Below are 23,948 nucleotides of genomic sequence, written 5' to 3'. Positions count from 1 at the left end.
AGGACTTTAATGTGACTGCCTCTGTAAGCTTATATCTTGCACACATTACAGTCACACCCGAGCCTAGACTAACAGGAACTTTCAAGCAGATCTTTCATACATTTCCACACAAATAAATTATTGGGTGAAGTTAATACATTGTATTATTTGGCTGACATTTAAGTATTTTTAGAAAACATGTTCAATTCTGTGTATGCCTAAATTGTGTCTGCATATATGTATGTTCCGATCATAACAAAATTTGGCTTATGCAGGGACCATATATCAACGGGTGTAGCCACGGGGGAGCTCATCAGGGCCAGAGCCCCCAAATAACTTCCTGGACCACCCAAATGACCAGCTTTTAAAACATCATCATAAGATTACCTCGCTTCAGTCATTTAAAAATAACAAAATCTTACGGTAAATTACTTACCGATCCTAACCGATCGAAAAACAGCATGGTATCTCTTCCACGTAAGGAATGACCAAATGCAGATTGCCACCACATCTGCTACAATTTTCCGTTTTTTTCAGGCCTCAAAATCATTAGCTGTAACATTTTTTTGGCTATGTACATTGTAGCGGCCCCCCTAAAAAAACGACAGTCCCCTCCTAGATAAACCTACTGGCTACACCCCTGCGTATATCCTTTCAGCTATCTTGCCTATACATCATCTGTAAATCAAATCATTTCAAACATTAAATTTCTGTTTCAACATAAAATAGTGTACTGATTTTGATTAAGTGTATTGCTACTGGAATTGGAACAAATTATAGCAATGTATTCCCTGAACGAAAAGAAATCAGTGATTTTACTAAAAATTTAGTATTCAGACAAAATGAAAATTCTTCGAGATAAGTTTTTTGAACAAAAAAAATTAAAAAAAGAAGTTCTGATCTGCTTCAGAGCAGGTAATGGCCCTGACTATGAAGATAGAAATGTTGTTTATATTAACTAAATACAATGTCGTGCTACCATGAGTGAAAGTCACATATGGCCAAGGAAATTAATGAAGTCCGCTCTGGCACCAAAAACCCATTACTTCGTTTCGGCTGATTTCAATAGAAATCTAACGTTGGCTTTTTTCCCTCTTAAACAAAGAAATAAAAGAAAAAAGGGGAAAAAATGAGAGAACATTGAAAATAAATAGTTTTCATTGTGAAACATTGTAGATGTTCTACAAAATCAAACTAGAACTGAAATACACTTGTTTCATTATTCTTGTTATCAAATTGATATGCTCAGGAATATGAATGATTTCTATGAGAAAAGATGAGGAGCAGAGATGGCGACAGGATTAGTATTTGCTGATCTACTGGTTCGCGCGCGCACCTTTGATATATCATCCCGGGTTCGATTCCCGGTGGAACAACATTGAAATTTGAGCGTATTATGGTGGCTCGGATTCCACCCTTACCCATTGGCACATACTTTTCTGGAAATTAAAATGGGTTCAGGCAGGGTTTTATTTATTTATTTAGAAAAACTGACACACTAGACATTACATTTTATAATTTTACTGGAAGTGTTAAGAATATTCATGTAATGCTTGCATGAATATAAATGACAGACTACTATGAAATATGTTCCTGTATATGACTAAGACCTACGAAACGTGTTCCATGTGGGGCTTTGCAATAATCGGCAACAATGCGATACTCCAATAATCAAAAATTGAGTTATATTTGTCAAAACATTGATTTAAAGTACAAAAACCAGACTTTGTTTTTAAAACATCCATCTAGCTTCACTTCTCTTCTTGTGCTTTTGGAACACCCTACAGGATTTGGATGGATGTTGGTACAGGCCCTCTGTTTTTCGATGGAAGTTGAACTTCTAAAATTTCTGTCAATTTATTTGAGGACTTCATAAACCCACGGATAACTGAGTTAGTTGAAAATAGCACGGATGAATGAGGTAATTTGGAGTTTGATTAACACCTATTCATTTTCAACATGATGGCGTCCTTCCTCACTACGTTTAGTTCTTCGAAACTGATTACAAGATAATTTTCCTAGCAAGTGGATAGGAAGGGGACCGATGAATGACCGGATCGATTGTGTATAAGACACTTCTGTAGAATGATGGATGGCCACTGACGATACCCAACAACCCAACTGAGTGTAAATCCCCCTAATGGTACTCAAGGAAACTACAAACAACATGACCATAATCAGAAATTAAACCCAGGACGACTTTATTACAACGGTTATAAAGGAAATAAATAAATAAAAATTTTAGCCTAACGTCAAGCATTTATCTCAGACTAAATGAGATATGTGATAAGTTCAAGCGAATGATCATTAAACAATTGTTAGAATGAGTAGCGGAAAAGAACAGGAGAATCCTCAGCAAACAGATGAATACGATGTTGTTCACCACAAGTTTATATGCTTATGTAGAGTGAGATCAAACCAGGAAACCTACGCTTCGACACTAAGAACTGGACTACCCTGTCCCACAATCATTGAACAGTATACACTATTATACGAAATAAACCACTTTTTAACTCCTGCTCTGTTCAAGCATGTATCTGAAAATCCTCTCGGGATTCAGCTGATCACTGATACCGTTACAAAGAAGCTGTCTGGTGCATCTCTCTGACCGTCCAGTATAAGCCATGCAACATTCACAGTCAAAGTAGATTACCGAGGATGAGGTCACTCTTGAAAGTTGCCTCCCGACGCATCTATCATTGTGATCCGGGTCAGTTCTCTTTCTGCCGCTCGCTCCACTCTTAAGACATTTTATGTCGTTTTACATGTACTAGCACTTCATCGCGCAGGTTTGAAAACGCGCAATAGCCTGTATATTTCAAGTTTTATTTTGTAGGGATCAATGAGCCTTCAATTTTCTTTACAAGGAAACAAAAAATCTTTATATGAAATCTTTTAAGTTTTACGTCCCACAATTATGCAGATTAGGCTATAGGAGAGGGTGATGACGAGAAATGAAGGAAATGGTGGAATGAACAAGGTGGGAGGAAACAGGAAAACCCCGAGAAAACTCACGCACACGGTGTTTGTCCACCACGAAGTTCACTTGCCCGACAGAAACAGAAGAGCACAATACAACAATATATAAAATCAAATACATACAGACCTTCAATATTAGTCAGAAAGAATGAAGTAGTGAATTTCTGTTTTCTTCAAAATTTTGTTCTGGGGAAAGGGTGTTCGGTGCCCATTTATTATTTAAGAAATCTAGCTACGGATACGTTTTAAAAACTGTTTACCCGACTCTCTCTGAAAAGCCTATATGTTTCTACATGTTATTATAACTAATTCGAACAAAATCCTACCCTATCATAATCTTGATATCTTTATTTCTAACAAAATTATTAAAATATTCTACTTAAAGAGAAGGCCTCTTATATTGAAATAAATGCCCATTTTTTCATACATGATTTATATACAGAGTGTATCAAAAACTCCTTACCATCCTTTTTAAAATCCAGGGATTTAGTTTCATTGAATATGAGACGGGTGATATACAGCACCAAGAGGACACTTTTGGAAATATGTCACGCGAAAGCTCACCATCTTGTATTCGAAACTTTTATTATAATATAATAAAAAATCAGTTGCTTATCCGACATGTTTTATTTTTCGTGCCTTTTTGTGGTGTGTCTAAAATTCAATCTCGATGGGGATGCACCTCTCAAATAAGATAAAAAGTACGGGCCACCGCACTGAACTTTCTCGTTCTTATTTCTTAAACTAAACCATGCAATGCTGCAGCTATGGTGAAACATTTATTTGTGAAATAAATAAAATTATAAGGCGTTATCAGAAAACTTCGTCCAAAGAAAACAACCGCAAAAGTAAATTACCCCGTGTTGATTTTTTACATGAGAAGATAATTATGCCATGTTGTCAGGATATTATGCCATATTGTCAGATTATTAATGAAACATGTACAGTATTTATGTAATAAGAACAAAATCGCCCGAGTCGTTTTGGAGAAAAGCATCCGAAAAGAATTCATCTCTAAGAGTAAACTACCCCTTCCGGAATTTTCTCAGAGAAATAGGTCACACCATATTATAGGATCGTTAATGCAATATTAATGTATTAAACTGCTTGTTTGTCAGTTGAAGATAAGGCTCCCTTTTCAGTATCGAAGCTATATGAGATATAGACTTACAGTTTACGGTGGAATTCGAACCACCGTAATGCGTTCAATATACTCTCCCTTTATCGGGAATCGAATCCGGAACCCCATGTATCACAGGTGCGCTCGCCAGCCACTAGAACATCCTAAATGACTGTTTTGTTTCCTTTCATGGTAAGATAAGAGTCAGTGGTGTTAAATACTGTACGTGTATTATAAAATATAACAATATTTTACCATTAACATCTGTTATTCATGCAAGAATGCTAATACAATTCAATTCGTAACTAACTTTTCGACCACATCTAATACTGAATTCGGTGCATTTGTATTCAAACCTGCAAAAATATTTGTTCGAAATTTCCCTCTTTTCCACCACCAAAAATATATGAGTTGTGTACCTACATATTAATAAACTCACAACCACATAAGCTCCCATTGAAAACTGAGTCCAAATCCCATTTATCCTATGGGAGTGAATGTCAACTTTCAATTATGAAACTCCTCCTAAATAAAGAGTATACAGTGCAAATGTATCAAGGCATAAATACAAGTGTTAAAACACAACTAAAAATAGTATATAACTTGACGCTATTGTACAATCCCGAGCATAAGTACCACCTACTTGTTCTATCAATAATTTTGGCTGCTGTGAGTGAAGTTTGCGATAACTTGTACACAAAGGTCTGCACGGATATAAAAAGTGGCATCCGCATCCCCAAATAATGAGAATAACAAATATACAAAACTTGATTGTTCTATGACAATTACGATTTCTAAAACAGTTCATTTTCCTACTATAAAAATTGTAAATTCTTCCGTTATAATTTCGTGAATCATATGACATATCAATAGAAATCAAGCTAAACATTCAGTATTATCACTTTCTATTAGAAGTCAACTACACTAAATAAAATGTAGTAAAATTCACACAAACAGAAATAGAGAATTAATTAAAAACATACCTATTTACTTAAGACCCCACTAAATAGAGATTTCTGACACGAAAATGGTGAAACTAGTAAAACCACATCTGTTAATCAATTTTAGAACAAGTCTTTCTTCTTTGTTTTCCTTAACTCATAAGACATAATGTCCTTGCTCAAAACGCAAAGGTAAAATGGGAATAAAAGATCATCCCCAAAATGAAGAATAAGGCATCTCAAAAGAACTGACATAAAATCAGAATAACACTTCATCCACAATATGTATTCATTATGAGAGTTTTAAAGCAGAGAAAAAGAGAAAATAATTAATGAAATTCAATTTTATTCTGGCGGTTATTTGCCCCAAAAAGGTATTCACACTTCATTACAAGATGTAAATAATTAACAGTGTTGAGAACGATCACTAAAATTCTTGTCTTTTCACGAATATATGCATTTTCAACGGCCATCTGCACAGAATTAGAATTACTTCTTTATAGAGAATTGTATTGTCTCTTTACTAAGTAATTGTTCTTTTCGTTCCAAAATTATTAACACAATTAATTTATTTTATTACTCTTCCTACTCTTATTTGGATGTTATTACAGTAATGGATGTCCATATAGCAAATTATCATCTTATGATCAACTGATCCAATACTTTTACTTTTCAGGAAATATACCTGGACCAAAACAGCCTGACTACTGTACCAAGTAGTTCTCTTAATGGTCCCAACGGACTTCAAATTTTATCTCTATCAAACAACAAAATAGGTAAGTTGAACTAAAAACGTGCAAGAAATCAATTTCAATGATGTAACAAAAGCTGAAGACAAATTTACAGTAAATTATATACGCTGTGTATTAACATGCCTTTTGTATTTTTATACTTGTGTCAATTACATCTGCAGCTTATCCGATAACAAAAATGTAATTTTAAAAATACTGCAAATCAATACAAATGATTCTCGAACTGAATATGACTCATTCACCCCAGAACACAATTCTGACTACACTACTCACTATTTTAATCATGTAATCTGCTATTAAATCTCCCAAAATGTTACGATGCTCTGATAATCATCGTAAATATTGGCCCACGGAATAACACACTGAATTTGACAGTTTGTGAAACTTAAATCCTTTACACTTGTAGTACATTTTGATAAAAATCAAAATTAATTTTAAAAAGATGGGAATTCCAATAAATAAATAAATAAATAAAATTCATATTATCTAAAACACAGACAAGATTTTATTAAACTTATGCCGTAGTACGGAAGGACCTTTCGTTTATATGAGGCGTTCTGAATAGTAAGGCGAACTCAGCATCGGGTCATTTTTTTAAAAAAATACTTACTTAAAGTAATAATAACAGAAATTTCAACACTAACTATAATATTAATAATAACAGTAATAACAACAACTTTGCCTTGTTATAGATCGTTCTCCTGTTTTCTGATCGGTTATTCAATACTCATAGGCCTTTTGCAAATACTTATCACCCACAGCGCTTCCTTTATTCTTCTTCTGGGGAGATGGTATATATTCCGAACCTAATGTAGTAGACTCTGCATCCTGGAAGGATAAGTCCGTTACATGTTCTGTATCAGTACTTATTTTATTCTCCCCGAAATCCATGTCATCATAACTACTGTCAAGATCACCCACAAATCTTAGTGTATTTATTTCCATATCTTGCCGCATTAATCCGTTATCTGGTCGAAAATGTTCTTTTCTGCGGTGTCATAGCTCTATCATTGGTTTCATGCGTCTTCACCAACGCGCTAAAAAATTGCCTTAAAATTCCTTTTTGTTTGTTTGTTTGTTTTTAAAAAATAGTCACGAGTAACAGACAAACAACTTTATCATAACTCCAAAAAAACACCCACCCACGTAATACCAGTACACACATTAAGCAAGTTAACAGTTTATCTTCCTCCATATATTAGTATTGCGTCTTCTGGAACAAATTATTACGGTGCCTCCCCTGTTGACCGTCTGCTTTTCCTCTCCCACCTCCACTACTCAAGCATTCATACCATGCTGGGTGAATCTGAATACCCGATTTCACTTCGTACACTTTACTTATAAGAAGTCGTTGTGATACACATATTTCACTAAAAACATTACCGTTCCAATACTACAATTTTAATAATAGAAATTGAAGAAGAATAACAAGGAAGAAATAAATTGAAATTTGTAACAGCCAAAACTTTCTTAGGTGGGTTGAGTCTATCATTTTACAAAATAATAAACTTGTAAAGTTAATTTTAGTGTTTATACGCAAAATAGGATCGCGTTATGATTCGCCTCCATAATTTCTACATCTTATATATATTATATATATATATGCTTCTTCTATCACTTTTTAGGGTTACATTTTTGCCCTCTAGTATAAGTAGTGAGACACATCAAGCACTATTACAAAAGCTACTATTATTTTTTTTTCTAATTTTCAATTTTTGTCCATATTTGTTAAAGGTATTGTCAGAAATCAGGCCTTCTTATCTCAGCGTTCACTGCAGAGGATAGACTTACGTCATAACTGGATAAGTGGAATTGAAGGTGGAGCATTCACTGGATTAACACGACTCCGAGAATTAAAGCTCGGTCATAACAGATTAACCAAACTCAACAGTGATGCATTTCAAGGTAAGAAGAATATTATATATTTTCTTTAATGATTTTAATGCTAAAGCAAAAATCGAAAAAATTACGATTTCTCAATTTTCGTAACTACTGTCGAGATTACAGTGAATTAGTGGAAGAGGGTTCATCTTTGATGCAGATGATCTTTGATCCATCTTTGATAAATATCCTAGTTATGTGAAGTTTGTTATGTACAAGGACCCTGGTGCATGTATCGTTTAATTGTTAAAATTTCTAAATATTTCACTTACTTTTACTTCAACCATTAATTCTTTCGTTACGTTAAATTTATTTGTAAGCAGAATTTAAGGTTTAACTAGTATATTCATTTCCCATGTAGTACAAATACTGAAGGTAATTCGATGTGAATTTTAATACAAATTCTAGCAACATAATTGTTTCTTGCAAAATTGGAAGTGAGATTCATATCTTAAACCTCTAAAATGAAAACAACCATCCATGATGGTCATATATGTTTCAGTAATAATCAAATTCCTTATTCTGTTTCAGGAGCAGACAACATGGAATCACTTGATCTCTCGGACAATCTCCTTGCTGAAGTACCAATAATTTCACTTAAAGTCCTCAATAATATTAAGCACCTTAACCTTTCATCGAACCTTATTCAAGTAAGTAAATTGTGAATTTCACAGCACAAACATATAAGTAATCAAGAAACTTAGGAAAACTTACTATCAAAAGATTATCCATCTTTTCAACTTTTTAAAAAAATGATTAAATGAAAATAAAAAACTTCCAAATGTGATGTTTTACTCAACACGGTCAAAACTGAGAATAAAGGTTCTACTGAGACGTGATTTTTGTTCATATTTGTTAAAGGAAGAAACTATAAGATTCGTACTGGTTTCACCTCAACTCGAATATTTCAACATGTGATTCATTTGTAGATACAATTCTATGCGTAATTTCTCACCAAATTTGCTGTACGCAATTTACAACAGTACTAGTTATCTTCTGTAACATCCCTCCTAGCAACAGCTCCAAAGCATTGATACTGACTATAGATAACACATTTGCTAAACTGTTGAACGAATACACACAGCGCTAACAAAATCTAGGCCTTACATTTCAATTTATTTAGAAATTATGTGATGTTCTCTACATCAATCACGAATGCATTTCAAAGCAATATAACTTCCTATACTACAATAAAAATATGAACTATGTGGCTTTTGTCAAAGCATGGAGAAAAATATAAATAAATTTAGTTCCATATTCTATCATTTACAGATTTATTTAAAGATTTCATTGAACACGCCATAAAACAATGTATTAAATTTTATATATATATATATATATATATATATATATATATATATATATATATATATATATATATAAAGCTGTGTGATATAACAACCATAAATTTTCGATTCTTCCCACACGATATTTTTCGTCTTTATATTTATTCCTAATCGTACTTTTGTTTTATTTGGCATACGAATATTCAAGCTTGTGTCATACAACTGAACTGAGAAGAGACTTACTTTGATCATACAACAAACGAATTAAGAATGTGATATATAGATCACTTTTTGTGAATTCATAACTGGCTGAACTTGATAAATTTCAACAGAAAATGTAAAAGTATATTAGCACTGTAAATCGAAATAGTTGCTTGAAGCATTTAGATTAATAAACAGAGCACAGAACTAGTAATAAAATTCGAGTCATATAATATTTTATATATATTATATATATATATATATATATATATATATATATATATATATATATATATATATATATATATATATATATATATATATATATATATATATATATACAGTATATAACATTTCTCAGGACTCTTCGACGTTGCACTTTGATTAACTTCTAAGCAATCAAGTAAGAATACGCTTCCATATACCTGATAAAGTAAACAGTAAATGTATCATTATTTACACAATTTATTATGATGCAATGCAATTTAACATAATGTTTAGAATGTATTTTCATCCAGCTATTAAATTTCTTTCGAGTGCATTCACTTACATAACCGTAAGTAGTTGCGCTGCTTATAAATATTACTTTTTGTATATGCTTACATAATGTAAACAGCTGTATTAATATTCCAGACTGTCGAGAACGCAAACCTAGAATCACTGCCTAGCTTGGAGACAATGGACCTCAGTCGAAACAACATAGGCAGCATAGCTCCTGGAACATTTTTGGGTCTTCGACACTTAAAACATCTTGATATTAGTGTCAATGCGCTGCGAACGGTAAGTATAGAATCCTCTGCTAGGTTCATTTTCAATTTTAGTAACTTACGTTTTTCACAATAATCAAAGATATACCAATTCTATAATTGTATATTTAATAATTTTGAATATAAATTGAATTGAAATTCGTAAACAGTACATTATGCATTCTAATATTCTATTCTTGGTTTTATGCAACATTGTCTTGTTTAAATTACTATTATGAAAATTTTTGAGGAAACATGCAATGTTCTGTACATAGAACTGCCTCTAAAAGCCTGTCAGATTTTGACAGGCATTATACAGGCGCCTGTTTCGGCGAAAACACATGTAAAGAAAATATTACAGGCACATTGTCTTCAGGTGATATGCATGCCGAAAAAGTATTAAACTTCTGTTGGAAATTTTGCACGGAAACATGCGTTGTACAGAGCCTGTACATTAAAATGAGAACATGCAATGTACACGTAGTCACTCACATGCAAGTAAATGGAGGGAATATGTGCATGTAAAGTACCTTGAATGGATTGTTGATAACATTCGCAATACAGTAAGAATGAAAAGTACAAAGAAGGTGCCTGTTTATCAACATGTAATATACATGTGTGACGTTCGCATTACATGTAAATATCATGTATTAGCGCATAGCATGGGAAACGCATGATGTAGAATATGTTATTTTACATTTATCATTTTCGTGTACATGCGAAGTGTGTAACTCCCCTACGTGCAGTGTAAAGGCAATGTACAGGTGAACGGGAAAATGAAATGATTATGATTGCCAATAAATGCATTAAACAGATACGTGTGGTGAACAAGGTGGATTGGAGCTAAACATTCACGTTATTAGCATAGGAGACATGCAATATTCAGGCACAAGTCTCCAGTTCGACATTCGCTATGGAAGGTCCTGACACATGTATAATGCATGGGATTACAACTGAATACATTGCCTGTATTATCTCCGTGTACATGTGAAGTGTGAACCCACCTATATGCAATGTACAGGCAATGTGCAGGTAAACGGAAAATGCAATCATCATGATTGCCAATAAATGAGTTAAACTGGTGCATGCCATGAACAAGTTTGATTGGAGTGAATCATTAACGTTGCAGGTGTAGGAAACATATAATATTCAGGCAACAAGTCTCCAGTTTGTCATGCACATATGAAGGTCCTGACACATGTATAGTACTTAATGCGATGTACTTTACATATATATTCCGCTACACGCCCATTAATTCGCTAACACCCGTATTTCACATATATTTAACATGTCAATTACATTCTTATCAAATGAAAAGCAGCTGTCGTCAGATCCTCATGAGGTGTCAACTACATGGAATATACCGGTTACGTACATGTCTTTCCACTCTCTACATGTTGTTTACACGCATTTTCCACGTTGCAAGGTCGCAACCCTATCAACATAAAAACTACCTGTTTCCATGATATGAACATGCAATGATCGTGAAAAATATCGATGCCTGTCTCATGCGTTTAAAAGTGTTCCATTTTCAGGCGCATGTACAGGCGCCTGTAAAAATATGCCTGTTTATGCATGTTTTACAGGCGCCTGTAAACCACCTGTATTTTCTGTCTGGGTAATTAATTTTAAAATTAATTCCTATTGAATTACATAATCTTAACTGATGAGTCTAACACTGCTCCATGAAAGAATAATCAAGGAACAGTTACAACTAAAATCAAATCAGAATAAAATGTATGATGAAGGGGGTAATCAATTGATTCTTTTCTCAAAACACATTCTCTATAGGTGCAAACTCAATTAGATTCAAGTATAGAAAGAATGAATGCACAACTAATCAAACTCGTCTCCGGTAAAATTCAATTGTCAGTGATAATCTCTAATATAGACAATGGGTTAGGCTCGTCGATAACACGCAGTTTCTGTCATGCCAGGAGTTGCGATTCTTTCAACCTCCTTCACATCCTTAAAATTCACCCATTTGTGCAGCCTTCTATGTTGGTAACACTCTTTAACTCGCTCTTTCGATTTGCATTGACAATCATCGATACTCATCCAGCACTCAGATCCCCCTTCTATTTATCCAAGAATACACAACCAGGGACAACAGTACATTTGACTGTATCTTTTACGTTAAGTATAAGAAAATCTTTTCTCCAGACTTTTCCATGTGCGTTTCCATGTCCGTGTCCGTGTCTGCATTATCTTCCATTACTTTCCTTATCGTCGAATAATAATAATAATAATAATAATAATAATAATAATAATAATAATAATAATAATAATAATAATAATAATAATAATAATAATAATAATAATAATAATATTTGATGTCTTTAACATGTATTATGATGTATTTCAAATTTTCATTTTTTGACTATATTGTATATATACATTTTTTATCTTCCATCATTCATTACTCCTCATGCCCTTGCATTTCAACACGGTACCCATCTCGACACATCACAGCTACTTTCTATTTCTTTAATCTATCTTTTCTCCTTTCCTTTCCTCCCCGTATGGTGGAACATTTCAACGGTCTAAAGTCACATTTTCTTTGTTTTCCATAAATTAATGCAGAATGTACTGTAATATATTCGAGAACAAAATAGCTGTTTATTACTAGAAGTTACACTGCTATCTGTTAGCGGTTGAATGAAGGTCTAATTTACGTTTTTTGTTAACAGGTTGACTTATCTAGATTTGATTTCTATGTCTAACTTTTTTTTGAAGAAATGGCTTACACCACTGTAATTTTAACCCGGCCATTTAACGACAGATGTTACATAGTTTATTTTTTCCAGTTTGTATGTTTAGGTTTTCACTATTTGTTGATAAGTAATTAGTTGATATATTTGTTTTCTCTGGCAGCTAATGAAATAACAAATACAAAAGTCTTCAGCAAATACAAAGCCCATAGTGAAAATCACACGCGAATTAAAGTATGGCAAATTATTTTAAATGCTACTTATCCTTCTTGAGTCCATGTAATATTGTACACACTGACATAATTTCAATATACAGACATTATAACTAACTCAAGCATCAACAAAATAAAGCATTCCTACACATACACGAAAATATTATCAAATAAAAATAAGCACAAAAAATATTTGCATATTTCATTTTCTGTAGTATAAGTATTATTTACGTTGCGTACATTTGTTCTTCATTTGATTTTTTTTTCGACATCAATAAGTCATTATATAACGTACGAGTTCAACTGAACTCATCCGATCTGGATCAAACTTGGCATAGTGGTAGAGCCTGACCTGCTCTCGCACAAGCTTGTGAAATATTATGGTGTGCAGACTTTTGGTTCCGAAGTTAAACGTAAAATAAAGATCAAATTAAGGGCGATTTCTGGCACTGTCTATCTTTTCATTGGAAACAACACAATAGAAAATGTTATAATTAATGTCTGTAAGAACGCCAGTGATACCAGCATTACAACTCCAAAGAAGAAGAAGAATGAGTAGCATTGTATAAGAGATCTAAATTACGGTTAAATACCTACGCATCTCGAGCTTCAAGTGAAGGTAACTGATGCAGAAATATACTGCATTACATATCTAAAACACCATGAATATATATTTGAATTTTTTATTTCTAAAACAGCTGCATTTGGCTCTTTAGGAGAAGAAGGAAAGGAATGACAGTCGCATAGGGTTAATGTTCCTTTCTCATGAGAATCTTTGCTGCGTATGAAGCACGACTTACTCCATCTTTCCCGCAAACTTTCTCACTTCCTCGCACATCATACTCTTGATTTGTTTCTTTAAGTAGCTCGAACAGCAGAAAATGTTTTTATAAGAAATGAATGAACTAGGAAATATAGGTAAATATAGTTGGCACGACAGAATCAATTATATATGATATTTACTAAAATTGATTGCGCATTCGAAACCGCAAATCACAAAACATAAACAGTATAATTTCCAATGGTACTAGGGGGAAACATCAAATACCGTAAATACGCGCGTAATTTTCGCCCTCGCATAATTTTCGCATCCCAATTTTGAAGGGCATTTTCTGTATATTTTATTTTCCTCGCATAATTTGCAGACGCGGATGAAACAGCATTTTTCCAGGAATCAATTACGGTAGCTAATGAACAATTGGCAACGCAGCAAAGCCATTGTTGTAAGGTAAGAAACCACACGACTTCTTAATCAATTTTTTAATGTTATTTTTCTACAAATTTAGAATTAGTTGTTTGTTGTCAATTCTTGCTACAAAGAAAATGTGTACCGGTATTTTCGTGTTATTTTGACTGGGGAAAAAATTAGATGATGCTCACTGATGTAGCTAATTTTTTTCCCCCGCATAATTTACGCACCCTAGTTTCAAAACAACTTTTTTCGTCTAAAAAAGTGCGAAAATTACGCGAGTAAATACGTACACTACACACTGCCCGCAACTACTTAATCTTATTATACCTTATTATAACATATATAAAGAATATCACTGAAGCAGAGACTAACGTTAAGTTCTGAGTTTTTATACTTTTTATAAATCAGAAAAATACAGAAATTATTTTTTAATTGTTTCTCTCAAAGTTCACTTTTGCTTTTCGTTTAAAATTACGGTACTTGAAATGTATTTATTTACTTTTATTATACCTATATAATGGAGTATAAAATGAAAATTTTAACGTATTAGAACTAAAAATATAAATAATACTTACAGTACATGAATTTATTTATTAACTTTATTATATAAGAGAACTGTTTCATCTTTGTATAAACATAAATTAAAATTTTAACAATTATTGTATTCCCTTTTGAACAAAGAAATAAAGAAAAATTAGAACAGCTTAGTAAGGATTATCATACACATTAGGAGCATCCTTATAGTTTTATTGTTCTTTTGATTACTAATATGTATTCGTTTATTTATTTCTTATCGTAAGTGTGCCATGATATGAAGAATAGTGAAAATACTTATGAAAATACAAAGAAATATTGTTTCAGTACCGTTAAAATTAACTAATTGTAATTTATGCTGTGTTATATTGATGAAGGATACATAAATTTATCATGCATATATAGATATGTTTTTAATATTACATTCTAAACTATTTGTGTGTGTTGCAGGTGGAAGATGATGCCTTTGAAGGTCTAGACAACTTGGAAAGATTGTTCCTACAGGATAATAATATTCTTTTCGTACCAGCTTCTGCTCTGGGTCGCCTTCCCCGTCTACGAAGTCTATATTTGGACTACAATAGAATAGCAGCCATCTCAGCTGATATACTGAAGTTCGTATCATATATTCAAGAGTTAAGCCTAGCACGAAATGTTATCCGTGAACTACCACCAGCGACTTTCATCAATTTTACTCAGCTTGTGCGTCTTGATCTTCATGGTAATCAGATTCAGAAACTGACGCCCGACACTTTTGGAGGTCTCGAAGGAAGTTTACAAGAGCTTGATTTAAGTCAAAATAAGATTTCCACGTTTGCAAGGCTTGCACTATTGAAGCTGAAAAGGCTAAATATTGCTTACAATAAACTGGAACGTTTAGCAGAGGACACTTTTACTTTACTGCCAGCTTTAACACATCTTAATTTAAGTCACAATCCGAACATTGTAGAATTACCTCCGAATTCACTTCAAGGCCTAAATATGTTAAGATCTCTGGATTTAACAAATATTGGTCTTAAAATGTTGATCCCGGAATTTGTTACAAGTCCATTACTTGAAGAAATATATCTCAGAGATAACTCTATTATCGAAATACCCGATAAGGCATTTTCGAAACTTCCAAATTTGACTACTATCGATCTTTCTAACAATAAGATTCTTAATATACGCTCAGGTGCTTTCGATGCTGTTCCTTTACTAAGGAAACTTTCTTTATCGGGTAATCAACTGAATTCATTTAAAGGAGAGTTTTTTAAAGGTATTCCTCACAGCTTTTTAGAAGAATTGGATCTAAGCAATAATGAAATAACATATCTATTTCCAACATTTCAGTCTCATTCCAAATTAAGAAGGCTAGATGTCTCAAACAATCGATTCACATTCTTCCCTTCTGATCTTATTGCTCACATGCAATTCTTAGAATACCTTAATCTCAATGGTAATTCTCTTAAAAATATTGAAGATATGGATTTTGCAAGACTTCCAAGATTACGTCACCTGATACTTAGTAACAATCAATTAGAATACATCAGCGAAACTGCGTTTCAAAATTCCACACAATTACAAATTGTTGACCTTAGTAACAATAAACTAGAAAAACTTTTCGAACACACTTTTGAAGGACTTGCTCGCCTGAACTTGAATTTGGAAAACAATTTACTCAATGATTTACCAGAGTCAATTTTTGACAGAACACGTCTCTATATGCTTGAAAATATCAATTTAGCAGATAACCGGTTTGAAACACCACCCCTCAAACAATTACAGCGTCAATACTTCTTCCTGACTTCTGTAAACTTATCCAAAAACAAAATCAAAGATATTCCAGCTGATGATATATTGGTGAATATAAAACAACTTGATATTTCGTTTAATCCCCTATCACAGAGCGCAATTCGCAATGTACTAAATGAACCTAAAACTGTACGAGAATTAAATATGGCCGGTACAGGTATAACCCAAGTACCACCGCTTGAAACTCCATTTTTAAGACATTTAAATCTGTCTATGAACTCGATTACAGAACTTCCTGAAAGCATTTTCGAACGACCTACTCTTCTAGAAGACTTAGACGTATCTAAGAACAAAATAGCTCATCTTACAGCTCTGACAAAAACATGGGCTCAACTCAAAAATCTTCAAGTACTGGATATATCTGAAAATCCTATTGCTGCCATTGTGCAAGGTGATTTCAAATCATTAGAAAATCTTCAAACATTACGAATAAACAATCTCGAGTTATGTATCCGTCTCGAAAAGAATGCTTTCAGGCCTCTTAACAATCTTGCTGAATTGTCGGCCTATGGGTATCCTCGACTTGGTTATCTCGACGTTAAGGGAATTCTAGAATTTTTCGACAATCTCGAAAAGATTGATATTGAATTGAAAGATGCAGCTGTAAGTGATCAACTAATGCCTGCTCTATTGCCAAAACTTAAAGAGTTAACAATTAGGGGAAACCGTATTAGAAGCATATCATCTAGCGCTCTTGCTGGACTTAATAGTCCAAGTATTATAATACGAATCCAAAATACATCGATATCCAGCTTACCTCCAGCAGTTTTCTTCCCAATTCCAAAATCTTCTAAGATCACTCTTGACCTTTCTGGAAATAAACTTTTGTCTTTAAATCCACAAGTACTGTCCGCATTTGACAATCGACGAGGGGACCTCGCTATTAACGGTTTAGAATCTAATCCTATTCTCTGTGATTGTAGTGTGAAAGCACTCAGACGATGGCTTTTAGGAAAACCAAATCTCGGATCCAAGGTAAGGTGTATGCATCCTGAACATCTTTCCGGACAACTGCTGAGGGATACAGCGGAGCAAGATTTGATTTGTGGCACTAAAACAAGTCCTCAGGCGAAATCAACCACAACTTCGCACAGAACGAGTTCCATAAATATTGTCAGCACAACTACAGAATTAATAGAACCAGATATTATTTGGTCAGTACCACCTACGGCACAAACTAAAGAACCAAAGCCAACTAAAAGCAAGACAAGTGGTCTAAATAATGATGATACTCTCATTATTGGAATTGTAGGTGGAGTAGTGGCTTTTATTGCTATTCTCATTATTGTCATCTGCATTATAAGGCTGAGAATCTCAAACAATCAGTATCGTGGAGGACCTTTAGCAGGAACTATGGCAATTCAAAACCAAGGAAAATGCACTTGTGTCAAACCACCTCTTCATCAACCCGTTTATTTGTCACCATATCCAGCCGCAACATATGCCAGCACACTTCCGGCCAAAATGCTACCTCCTCCTCAAACACCTATGTCAATTCACGGTTCCTACAGTACGCTAGGGAGACAGCCTTATTACCCAAATCCACCTTATTATGTGACGTTTCCTCCTGAAGAGGCCGAACAACGGTAGACGGAAAACAGATATAGTGAAATTATTGTGTTTTTGGTACAAAGTCTTTTTTTTTTTTTAATATATTTTGTGACAACTTCTTTTTTTTATATGAAAGGCGTGATGTTAACCTACAGACATTTACGTTGAAAGCAAAAGAGCGTGCACTCTAACCAAACAATTGTGTACATGAACAAAACAAGAATAAGGTGAGTTATTTTTTGTTCGTGTTCATGTTCAACTTTGTCTTCTGCTAACTGAACTGCAGGGTGTCCTTTCAATGTTAATGTTCACGTCCAGTTCGAAGAAGTTATGTACACAGAGCAAAAAGGTTTACTTGTTTCACCAAATCATGTACGTGCTAAACTTAATTGTGATCAAAGACATAAGTGCTATTATCGCAAAATTAACAAGTAGCCAGTGAACTACAGTATTGATAAATGAAGTACACAAATGGTTGAATTCACCCAGTGTTTTCATATCAAATACTTTAATAAATTCTATGCCATCATCAATGGTTACGCAATAATGCATAAAGAAATGATCAAACTCTGATTCAGGTTTATTAACGAACACAACTAAAAGTGAAAACAACGAAAGAAAACTACATTTGCTTATGCCATTTTGAAATATTAATGTGCCAAACAATTTAAATATTAATATATGCCGGTTTCTGTTTTCTAATAATCCAGGTGAAAAAAAGAAAAAGACTCCTCACTGTGAGTGTATGTGTATGTATATGTGGGTGTGTGTAATGTGAAATGCACGGAGAGATACTGAACAAGTGTTATTGTATTGTAAACACCATTCTTACAGAACTCATTCGTTATTTTATACGACAGACTAATTTCAACCAAACAGTGCAATATATATATGGCGAACTTTCATTCCTGTGATTAGTATTAAGTGTGCATATTTAGTGATTTTTGTTATCTATAAATTATGATTCACTTTACAAATATGTTTTAGTATAATATCAACATTAATTTTTAAGTCCAGTCGTATTTTGCTTCAAAGCCAGTAAATGTCAACAATATATACTTCAGTTAAACATCTAATCATTCACTTACTGCAATAACCAAATGACTAACCTGTATTTCAAACCTCACTTGTGTCTAGTTATACTATTTACTGTTGGCGATTCAAAACAAGTGATACAATATTACAGAGTATAATATCGTAAATATTGCTACTCTAATTACTTGCCCTGATTTTTCAGGATATCATAGTTCGCAACAGTGCTTCCACTGCCGCAATCTGTGTAATCTAAACAATCTGTCTGAACTTACTACATTAGCAAGTTTCTGATACGTAATGTGAAACAAACTATAAACAAAAATGTTCCTTTCCGCAATATCTTAACAATTTTGAAGATCAAAGTTCTTTCAGTCCCTATTATGAAATCACTTATTCAAAGTAGATTACTCATATAAATTAAGTTGAATGTTTTGCGGGAAGTTAAACATGATTTCAAAGTATCGTTAAACAAAGTTTTTTATCATTGCTATTTCTAAGATTGTAGGTAACACAGAAGCCATCCTAAATATTAGTTTACTAGTTTATGTAGATAAATATTTTTCTTGTTTTATTTCCTTGAAATGAAGAGCAATTTTAGATTCTGATTTTATTGATTTTCTCCAAATGTGTATTTCAACTTTTTGCTTTAAACAAATAATTTAGATAAACAAATTTGCCGTTTATATTTAAATTCATACATAGAAGAAAAAAAAATGTTTAGAAAACTAAAAACGTTAAAATATTAGAAATCATGAATCTTAAAATAGCCTTTCCATAAATATACCCCATATAAACCAGTACATGTTCAAAACGGCATCTGAGGTCGGCAATTTCATTTACAATTCACACCAGGCAAGAAGAAAAATGAACTGGATATCTTTAACCGAAGTATACAGAAATGTTTACATTTACTGAAAACATGGGAATAAAATACGATTGGTCGTATTTATCTAATAGGGTTGAAGTTGATGTATGTGTTTCACCGCAAATCAAACATGTCGCATATTATTACTGGGCTTTCTTTTTTGCACGGTTTAACATCATATTTTGCTAGTCTAGCTTCTAAGCTTATTAGATGCTTATAAAAGAAATAATGACAGGCTGTGCCGAAGTTTTAAAGTATGTAATAACTAAAACTGCAAATAAATAAAACAAACTTTATCAGAGCAGCATTTCCTAGAAAACTATCAAGTAATAATATTCACACCAATAACTTAGATAACATCTTTCTTCAAATTCATATACTTTATAAAATAAAATTGAAAATGAGTTGGCTTTCCATACGAAAGTCTTATTTCTTCAATTCTGGGTGAAGGACTATGGTGGTTTGAAAGGGGTAAATGCCCAAAGGTTAAGAATAAGGGTTTACGTAGCAGTGATAATTATACAATCTATTTATACGATAACTACTTCTGATTAGCGGTGAAACACGTAATTGTAATTTTATTGCCATCATTAAAAAATATATGTACAGATACAAAAGACGAAGAACAAAACAATGTACTGTAAATAATTTTCTGTGCAAGAAATCTGTTTGCACTCAATTTATTACCTGCATAAATTTTACAATGTGTACATATTTATATTTTCAAAAAATGAAAATAAAAAGTACGAACATTCGTTTTCTAATTGTGTCAATTCTCTGTTCTGCATTTACTAACATAGATTAAGTCTGCATGTTTCTAACTAAACACCTGCCTTCCTTTTATAAAATCGTTGGATGCTGTTACTCAACACGTTCTTCACAGACCTTCAAGTTTTCTAACATTTTATTAATTTTCTTTTCAGCCTCCGCAACAAGCGTCATATTATCTGCAAACTGTACATCTAATAATTCTACCTCCTACCGAAATACCGCCATCATTATGTAAACTCTTCTTCACTAACTCTTCTAGATAGATAATACCCTTGGCGAGAAACAATACCCTGTTCCAACTGAACTTTTCTCTGTAATTTCTTCCCCTATTCTAATACTTATTTGTTGATTCACATTTAAGTTTCTTATTAGTCCTCGATCTTTCCATTCCAACCTAACCTTCTTTAGAACTCCCATCAACAATTTCTAGTTCACCCAGTCGAAAGCCCTTTCTAGATCAATAAATACAACATGCATCTTTTTCCCTTTTTCTATACACCTTTTGCCGATTACTCTTAATAAACCAGGTGCATCTCTTGTGCTCTTACCTCTCCTAAATTTGCACTGTTCCTCTTCAACTTCTTCACTTGTTCTTCCACGCAATCTTCTGTTCAGTATTCGATGTATAACTTTTGTTCCATGTGAGTTAAAATATACACATGTAAAAGGAACACAAAGAAAGGTAACACAAACTGGAAAACGAACAAATGAACTTACCAGGGAAGAAATCCACAGAAGCCTTTACGACAAAGTGGCCTTGTAAACTGCTTTTGATCAAGGGAGGATTTAAGAAGGTGGTTCAACAAGTAAAGTAGTACACATCCACAATGGTATAATATGTATTAACGATCACTATTATTTCCCAGCAAGCAGGAAGGCTGACCTCTTCTTAGCCATATACCCTTTAGATTGTGCCCCATGGTAGTCACAGTCCCTAACATATTTATAAAATTAGGAGCTTACAGAAACATGTTTAATCGTTAACGATCGTAATGTGATTATTTCCGCATCTAAACGGTACATCATAAACAAAAATTCACTTGCATTTTTGAGGTATACGGTGCTAATTTATGTTACAGACAAAAATGTGGGTTTCGTGCACTGAGTTAAATAATGTTGGATAGATATGCAAGATGAGCTGTGATCTGACCGCCCAAGTACGCCTATCATACATAGTCTAATTCAAAACGATTGAAGTAATTTAATGTTGTGGCTTCAGGTGCTTCACATTAACTGCTTTTGTCCTGAAATAGATCCCCTTATGTTGCGTTTGGACAAATATATAAACTGTATAGAAAAATAATCTCTATTAAGGCCACACTATTGTTTATACTGTATGTGCAATCGAAAGAAAAACTGTTAGCTGTTAGCCCACCTAGAATTATCGAGTATCCTACGTAGTAGTGATATTTCGGACATCTAAGTGTTGCCTTTTACAGAGCTGTGTTTACGAAAGGAAGAGGGAACCTTGCTTTAGGAATAAATTAGGTTACGAAGATTTACGAAAATTAATTTACTTACTATGTAACTTAAATATTTACGTGTACAACGAACTATCATAATTTTCTTCCGTTCATCATGACATTGTCTTCTACACAGTTTACACGAGGTGTTGCGAGGATCTAGTATTTATTATATATACAAATTCACTACGTTTTCATGAAAGTTAATCATACTAAGTTCTATAATGAATATTTGTAATTTTCTCAATAAATTTTATATTTATTATTATTTATGTATTTGACATTTTTGTGTAAAGTAGCCTATTATTTAGTCAAGTGGTTCCCAATCTTTTTTTTTTTTTTTTTTCTTGATGACACACCTACTTAATTTTTACTGTAATAATAACATAAATTATAATAGTGGAAGCCTATATGTTTCTATGAAGTAGTGACTCGATGAAGTACTGAGCATTGTTCCTGCCGCTGGAAGCGTTGACTGGTGCAGTCTGCCTCAAAACTGATTTTAACTAATCACTAATCTTCATGATTTTTAAATTTTAAACTTTCGCAACACATCTTATGGGACTACGAAACACACCAGTGTCGCGACACACCGGTTGGGCACCACTAATTTAATCCTTGTCCTTCTGAAATTAATGTTGTCTGCGTTTAGGGAAGGACGATGCGTTATTTTCACAGGTTTTCTGTTTATTCTCAAAGAGATGCTCTGACATTCCAGAAGTTATCAATCTTCCTAGAGTTCCATCTATGTTCCATCTATGTTCTAAGCTCGTATTAATTTTGATAAAAACAGGTACACGAACAGGAGGAAGATTTGGATATGAGGGACCACTTGTCTCCCATATGAAAAATGTTGTAATCATTTTGAACGGTAAGTCACACATTTCATACAATTACAATATGCAAATTTCCATCGATTTGCAGATGACAATGGTTTTCTTAATATGTTTAAACAATACACTATAATACCTTTTACAAAAGTTTGAGCAATTATGATTCAAAAGAAAGCGATAAAAAAAACTATGTAGATATTATAATTAATCTGAAAAACAATATGTTTGTTAGAAAAGTTAACGATAAACCCATTACCAGCAGCCAATATACTCACAAAGACTGAGCGCATTTCTTTGCAACTAAGCATCATTAGATTTCTTTGTCAGAACATAGATTAACTAGTTTGGAAGAGGATCAAACAGGAATTTGATTATATTTATACACTGGGAAACTTAATGCGTACGAACTGCTACTTTACAGAAATGGAACAGAGATCGAAGTTTTTCTTAGTTCGAAATCAGTTGTGTGCAAAAATTTAAAGGAAGAAACAGTTCCCACAGTTCTCAAAATGTTAAAACATATCTGTCAGAAATATGATTTGACACCAGACAAACCATTAATGCTGAAACCGAGCAAAATATTATGTCAGGCGTGTATAAATCATGTGCGAGTACGAGTGTGAGAGATGTTTCAAAGGAACATCAATATTACCAGCAGAATTAAAGACCACAATACAGACTCCAGAGATACTGGTTGCTTTTCGAATAATTTGTCTGAGAAAAAACAGAAAATCTCTTAAGTTTGAATTTTACCATCATTCTTTCCTAAACATACACAACGTTAATTTTAGCAAACTATAATATTAAATGATAGGGACTTTATACAAAAACTCAATAAATACATATATAGTAAATATAAAAGGAAAAATATCTTATTGGGAACCTTACTAATATTCACTGTAACATTTTTACTATGGTTAATTTCAATAAAACTTTGCAGATTTGTGAACTTAATAAATACTACAAACTAGCAACACTTCATTTATACTGCACTCTGTAAGACACAGCAACCATGATGGATGGTAAAAAATAACAGCAGTTCGTTATACACTTGGTGAGTATTTTAGTTGCATAGCAAGTTAATTAATTTTGCGGGGTTCGT

At 33.2% G+C, this 23,948-nt stretch overlaps 2 protein-coding genes across 4 annotated transcripts in view; one reads left to right on the top strand and one right to left on the bottom strand.

The window, feature by feature from the left end:
- Window positions 1-20,543, top strand: part of LOC145678573 (uncharacterized) — a 124,895-nt gene extending 104,352 nt beyond the window's left edge. Inside the window, exons 4-8 of the mRNA XM_081748881.1 lie at window positions 5,696-5,795; window positions 7,506-7,676; window positions 8,184-8,302; window positions 9,773-9,919; window positions 14,985-20,543. Of these exons, the coding sequence (XP_081605007.1) occupies window positions 5,696-5,795; window positions 7,506-7,676; window positions 8,184-8,302; window positions 9,773-9,919; window positions 14,985-17,918 (3,471 nt within the window). The 3' untranslated portion in view covers window positions 17,919-20,543. The remainder of the gene's footprint in view (window positions 1-5,695; window positions 5,796-7,505; window positions 7,677-8,183; window positions 8,303-9,772; window positions 9,920-14,984) is intronic.
- Window positions 1-23,948, bottom strand: part of LOC145678572 (telomerase protein component 1-like) — a 556,234-nt gene that overhangs the window by 436,006 nt on the left and 96,280 nt on the right. The window lies entirely within an intron of this gene.

The sequence above is a fragment of the Thermobia domestica genome, chromosome 2 (assembly GCF_964235325.1).
Source record: "Thermobia domestica chromosome 2, izTheDome1.hap1.1, whole genome shotgun sequence".
NCBI classification, from domain to species: Eukaryota; Metazoa; Arthropoda; class Insecta; order Zygentoma; family Lepismatidae; genus Thermobia; species Thermobia domestica.
Note: the sequence above shows the minus strand (reverse complement) of the source record. Positions and strands in the feature narration are given on the sequence as shown.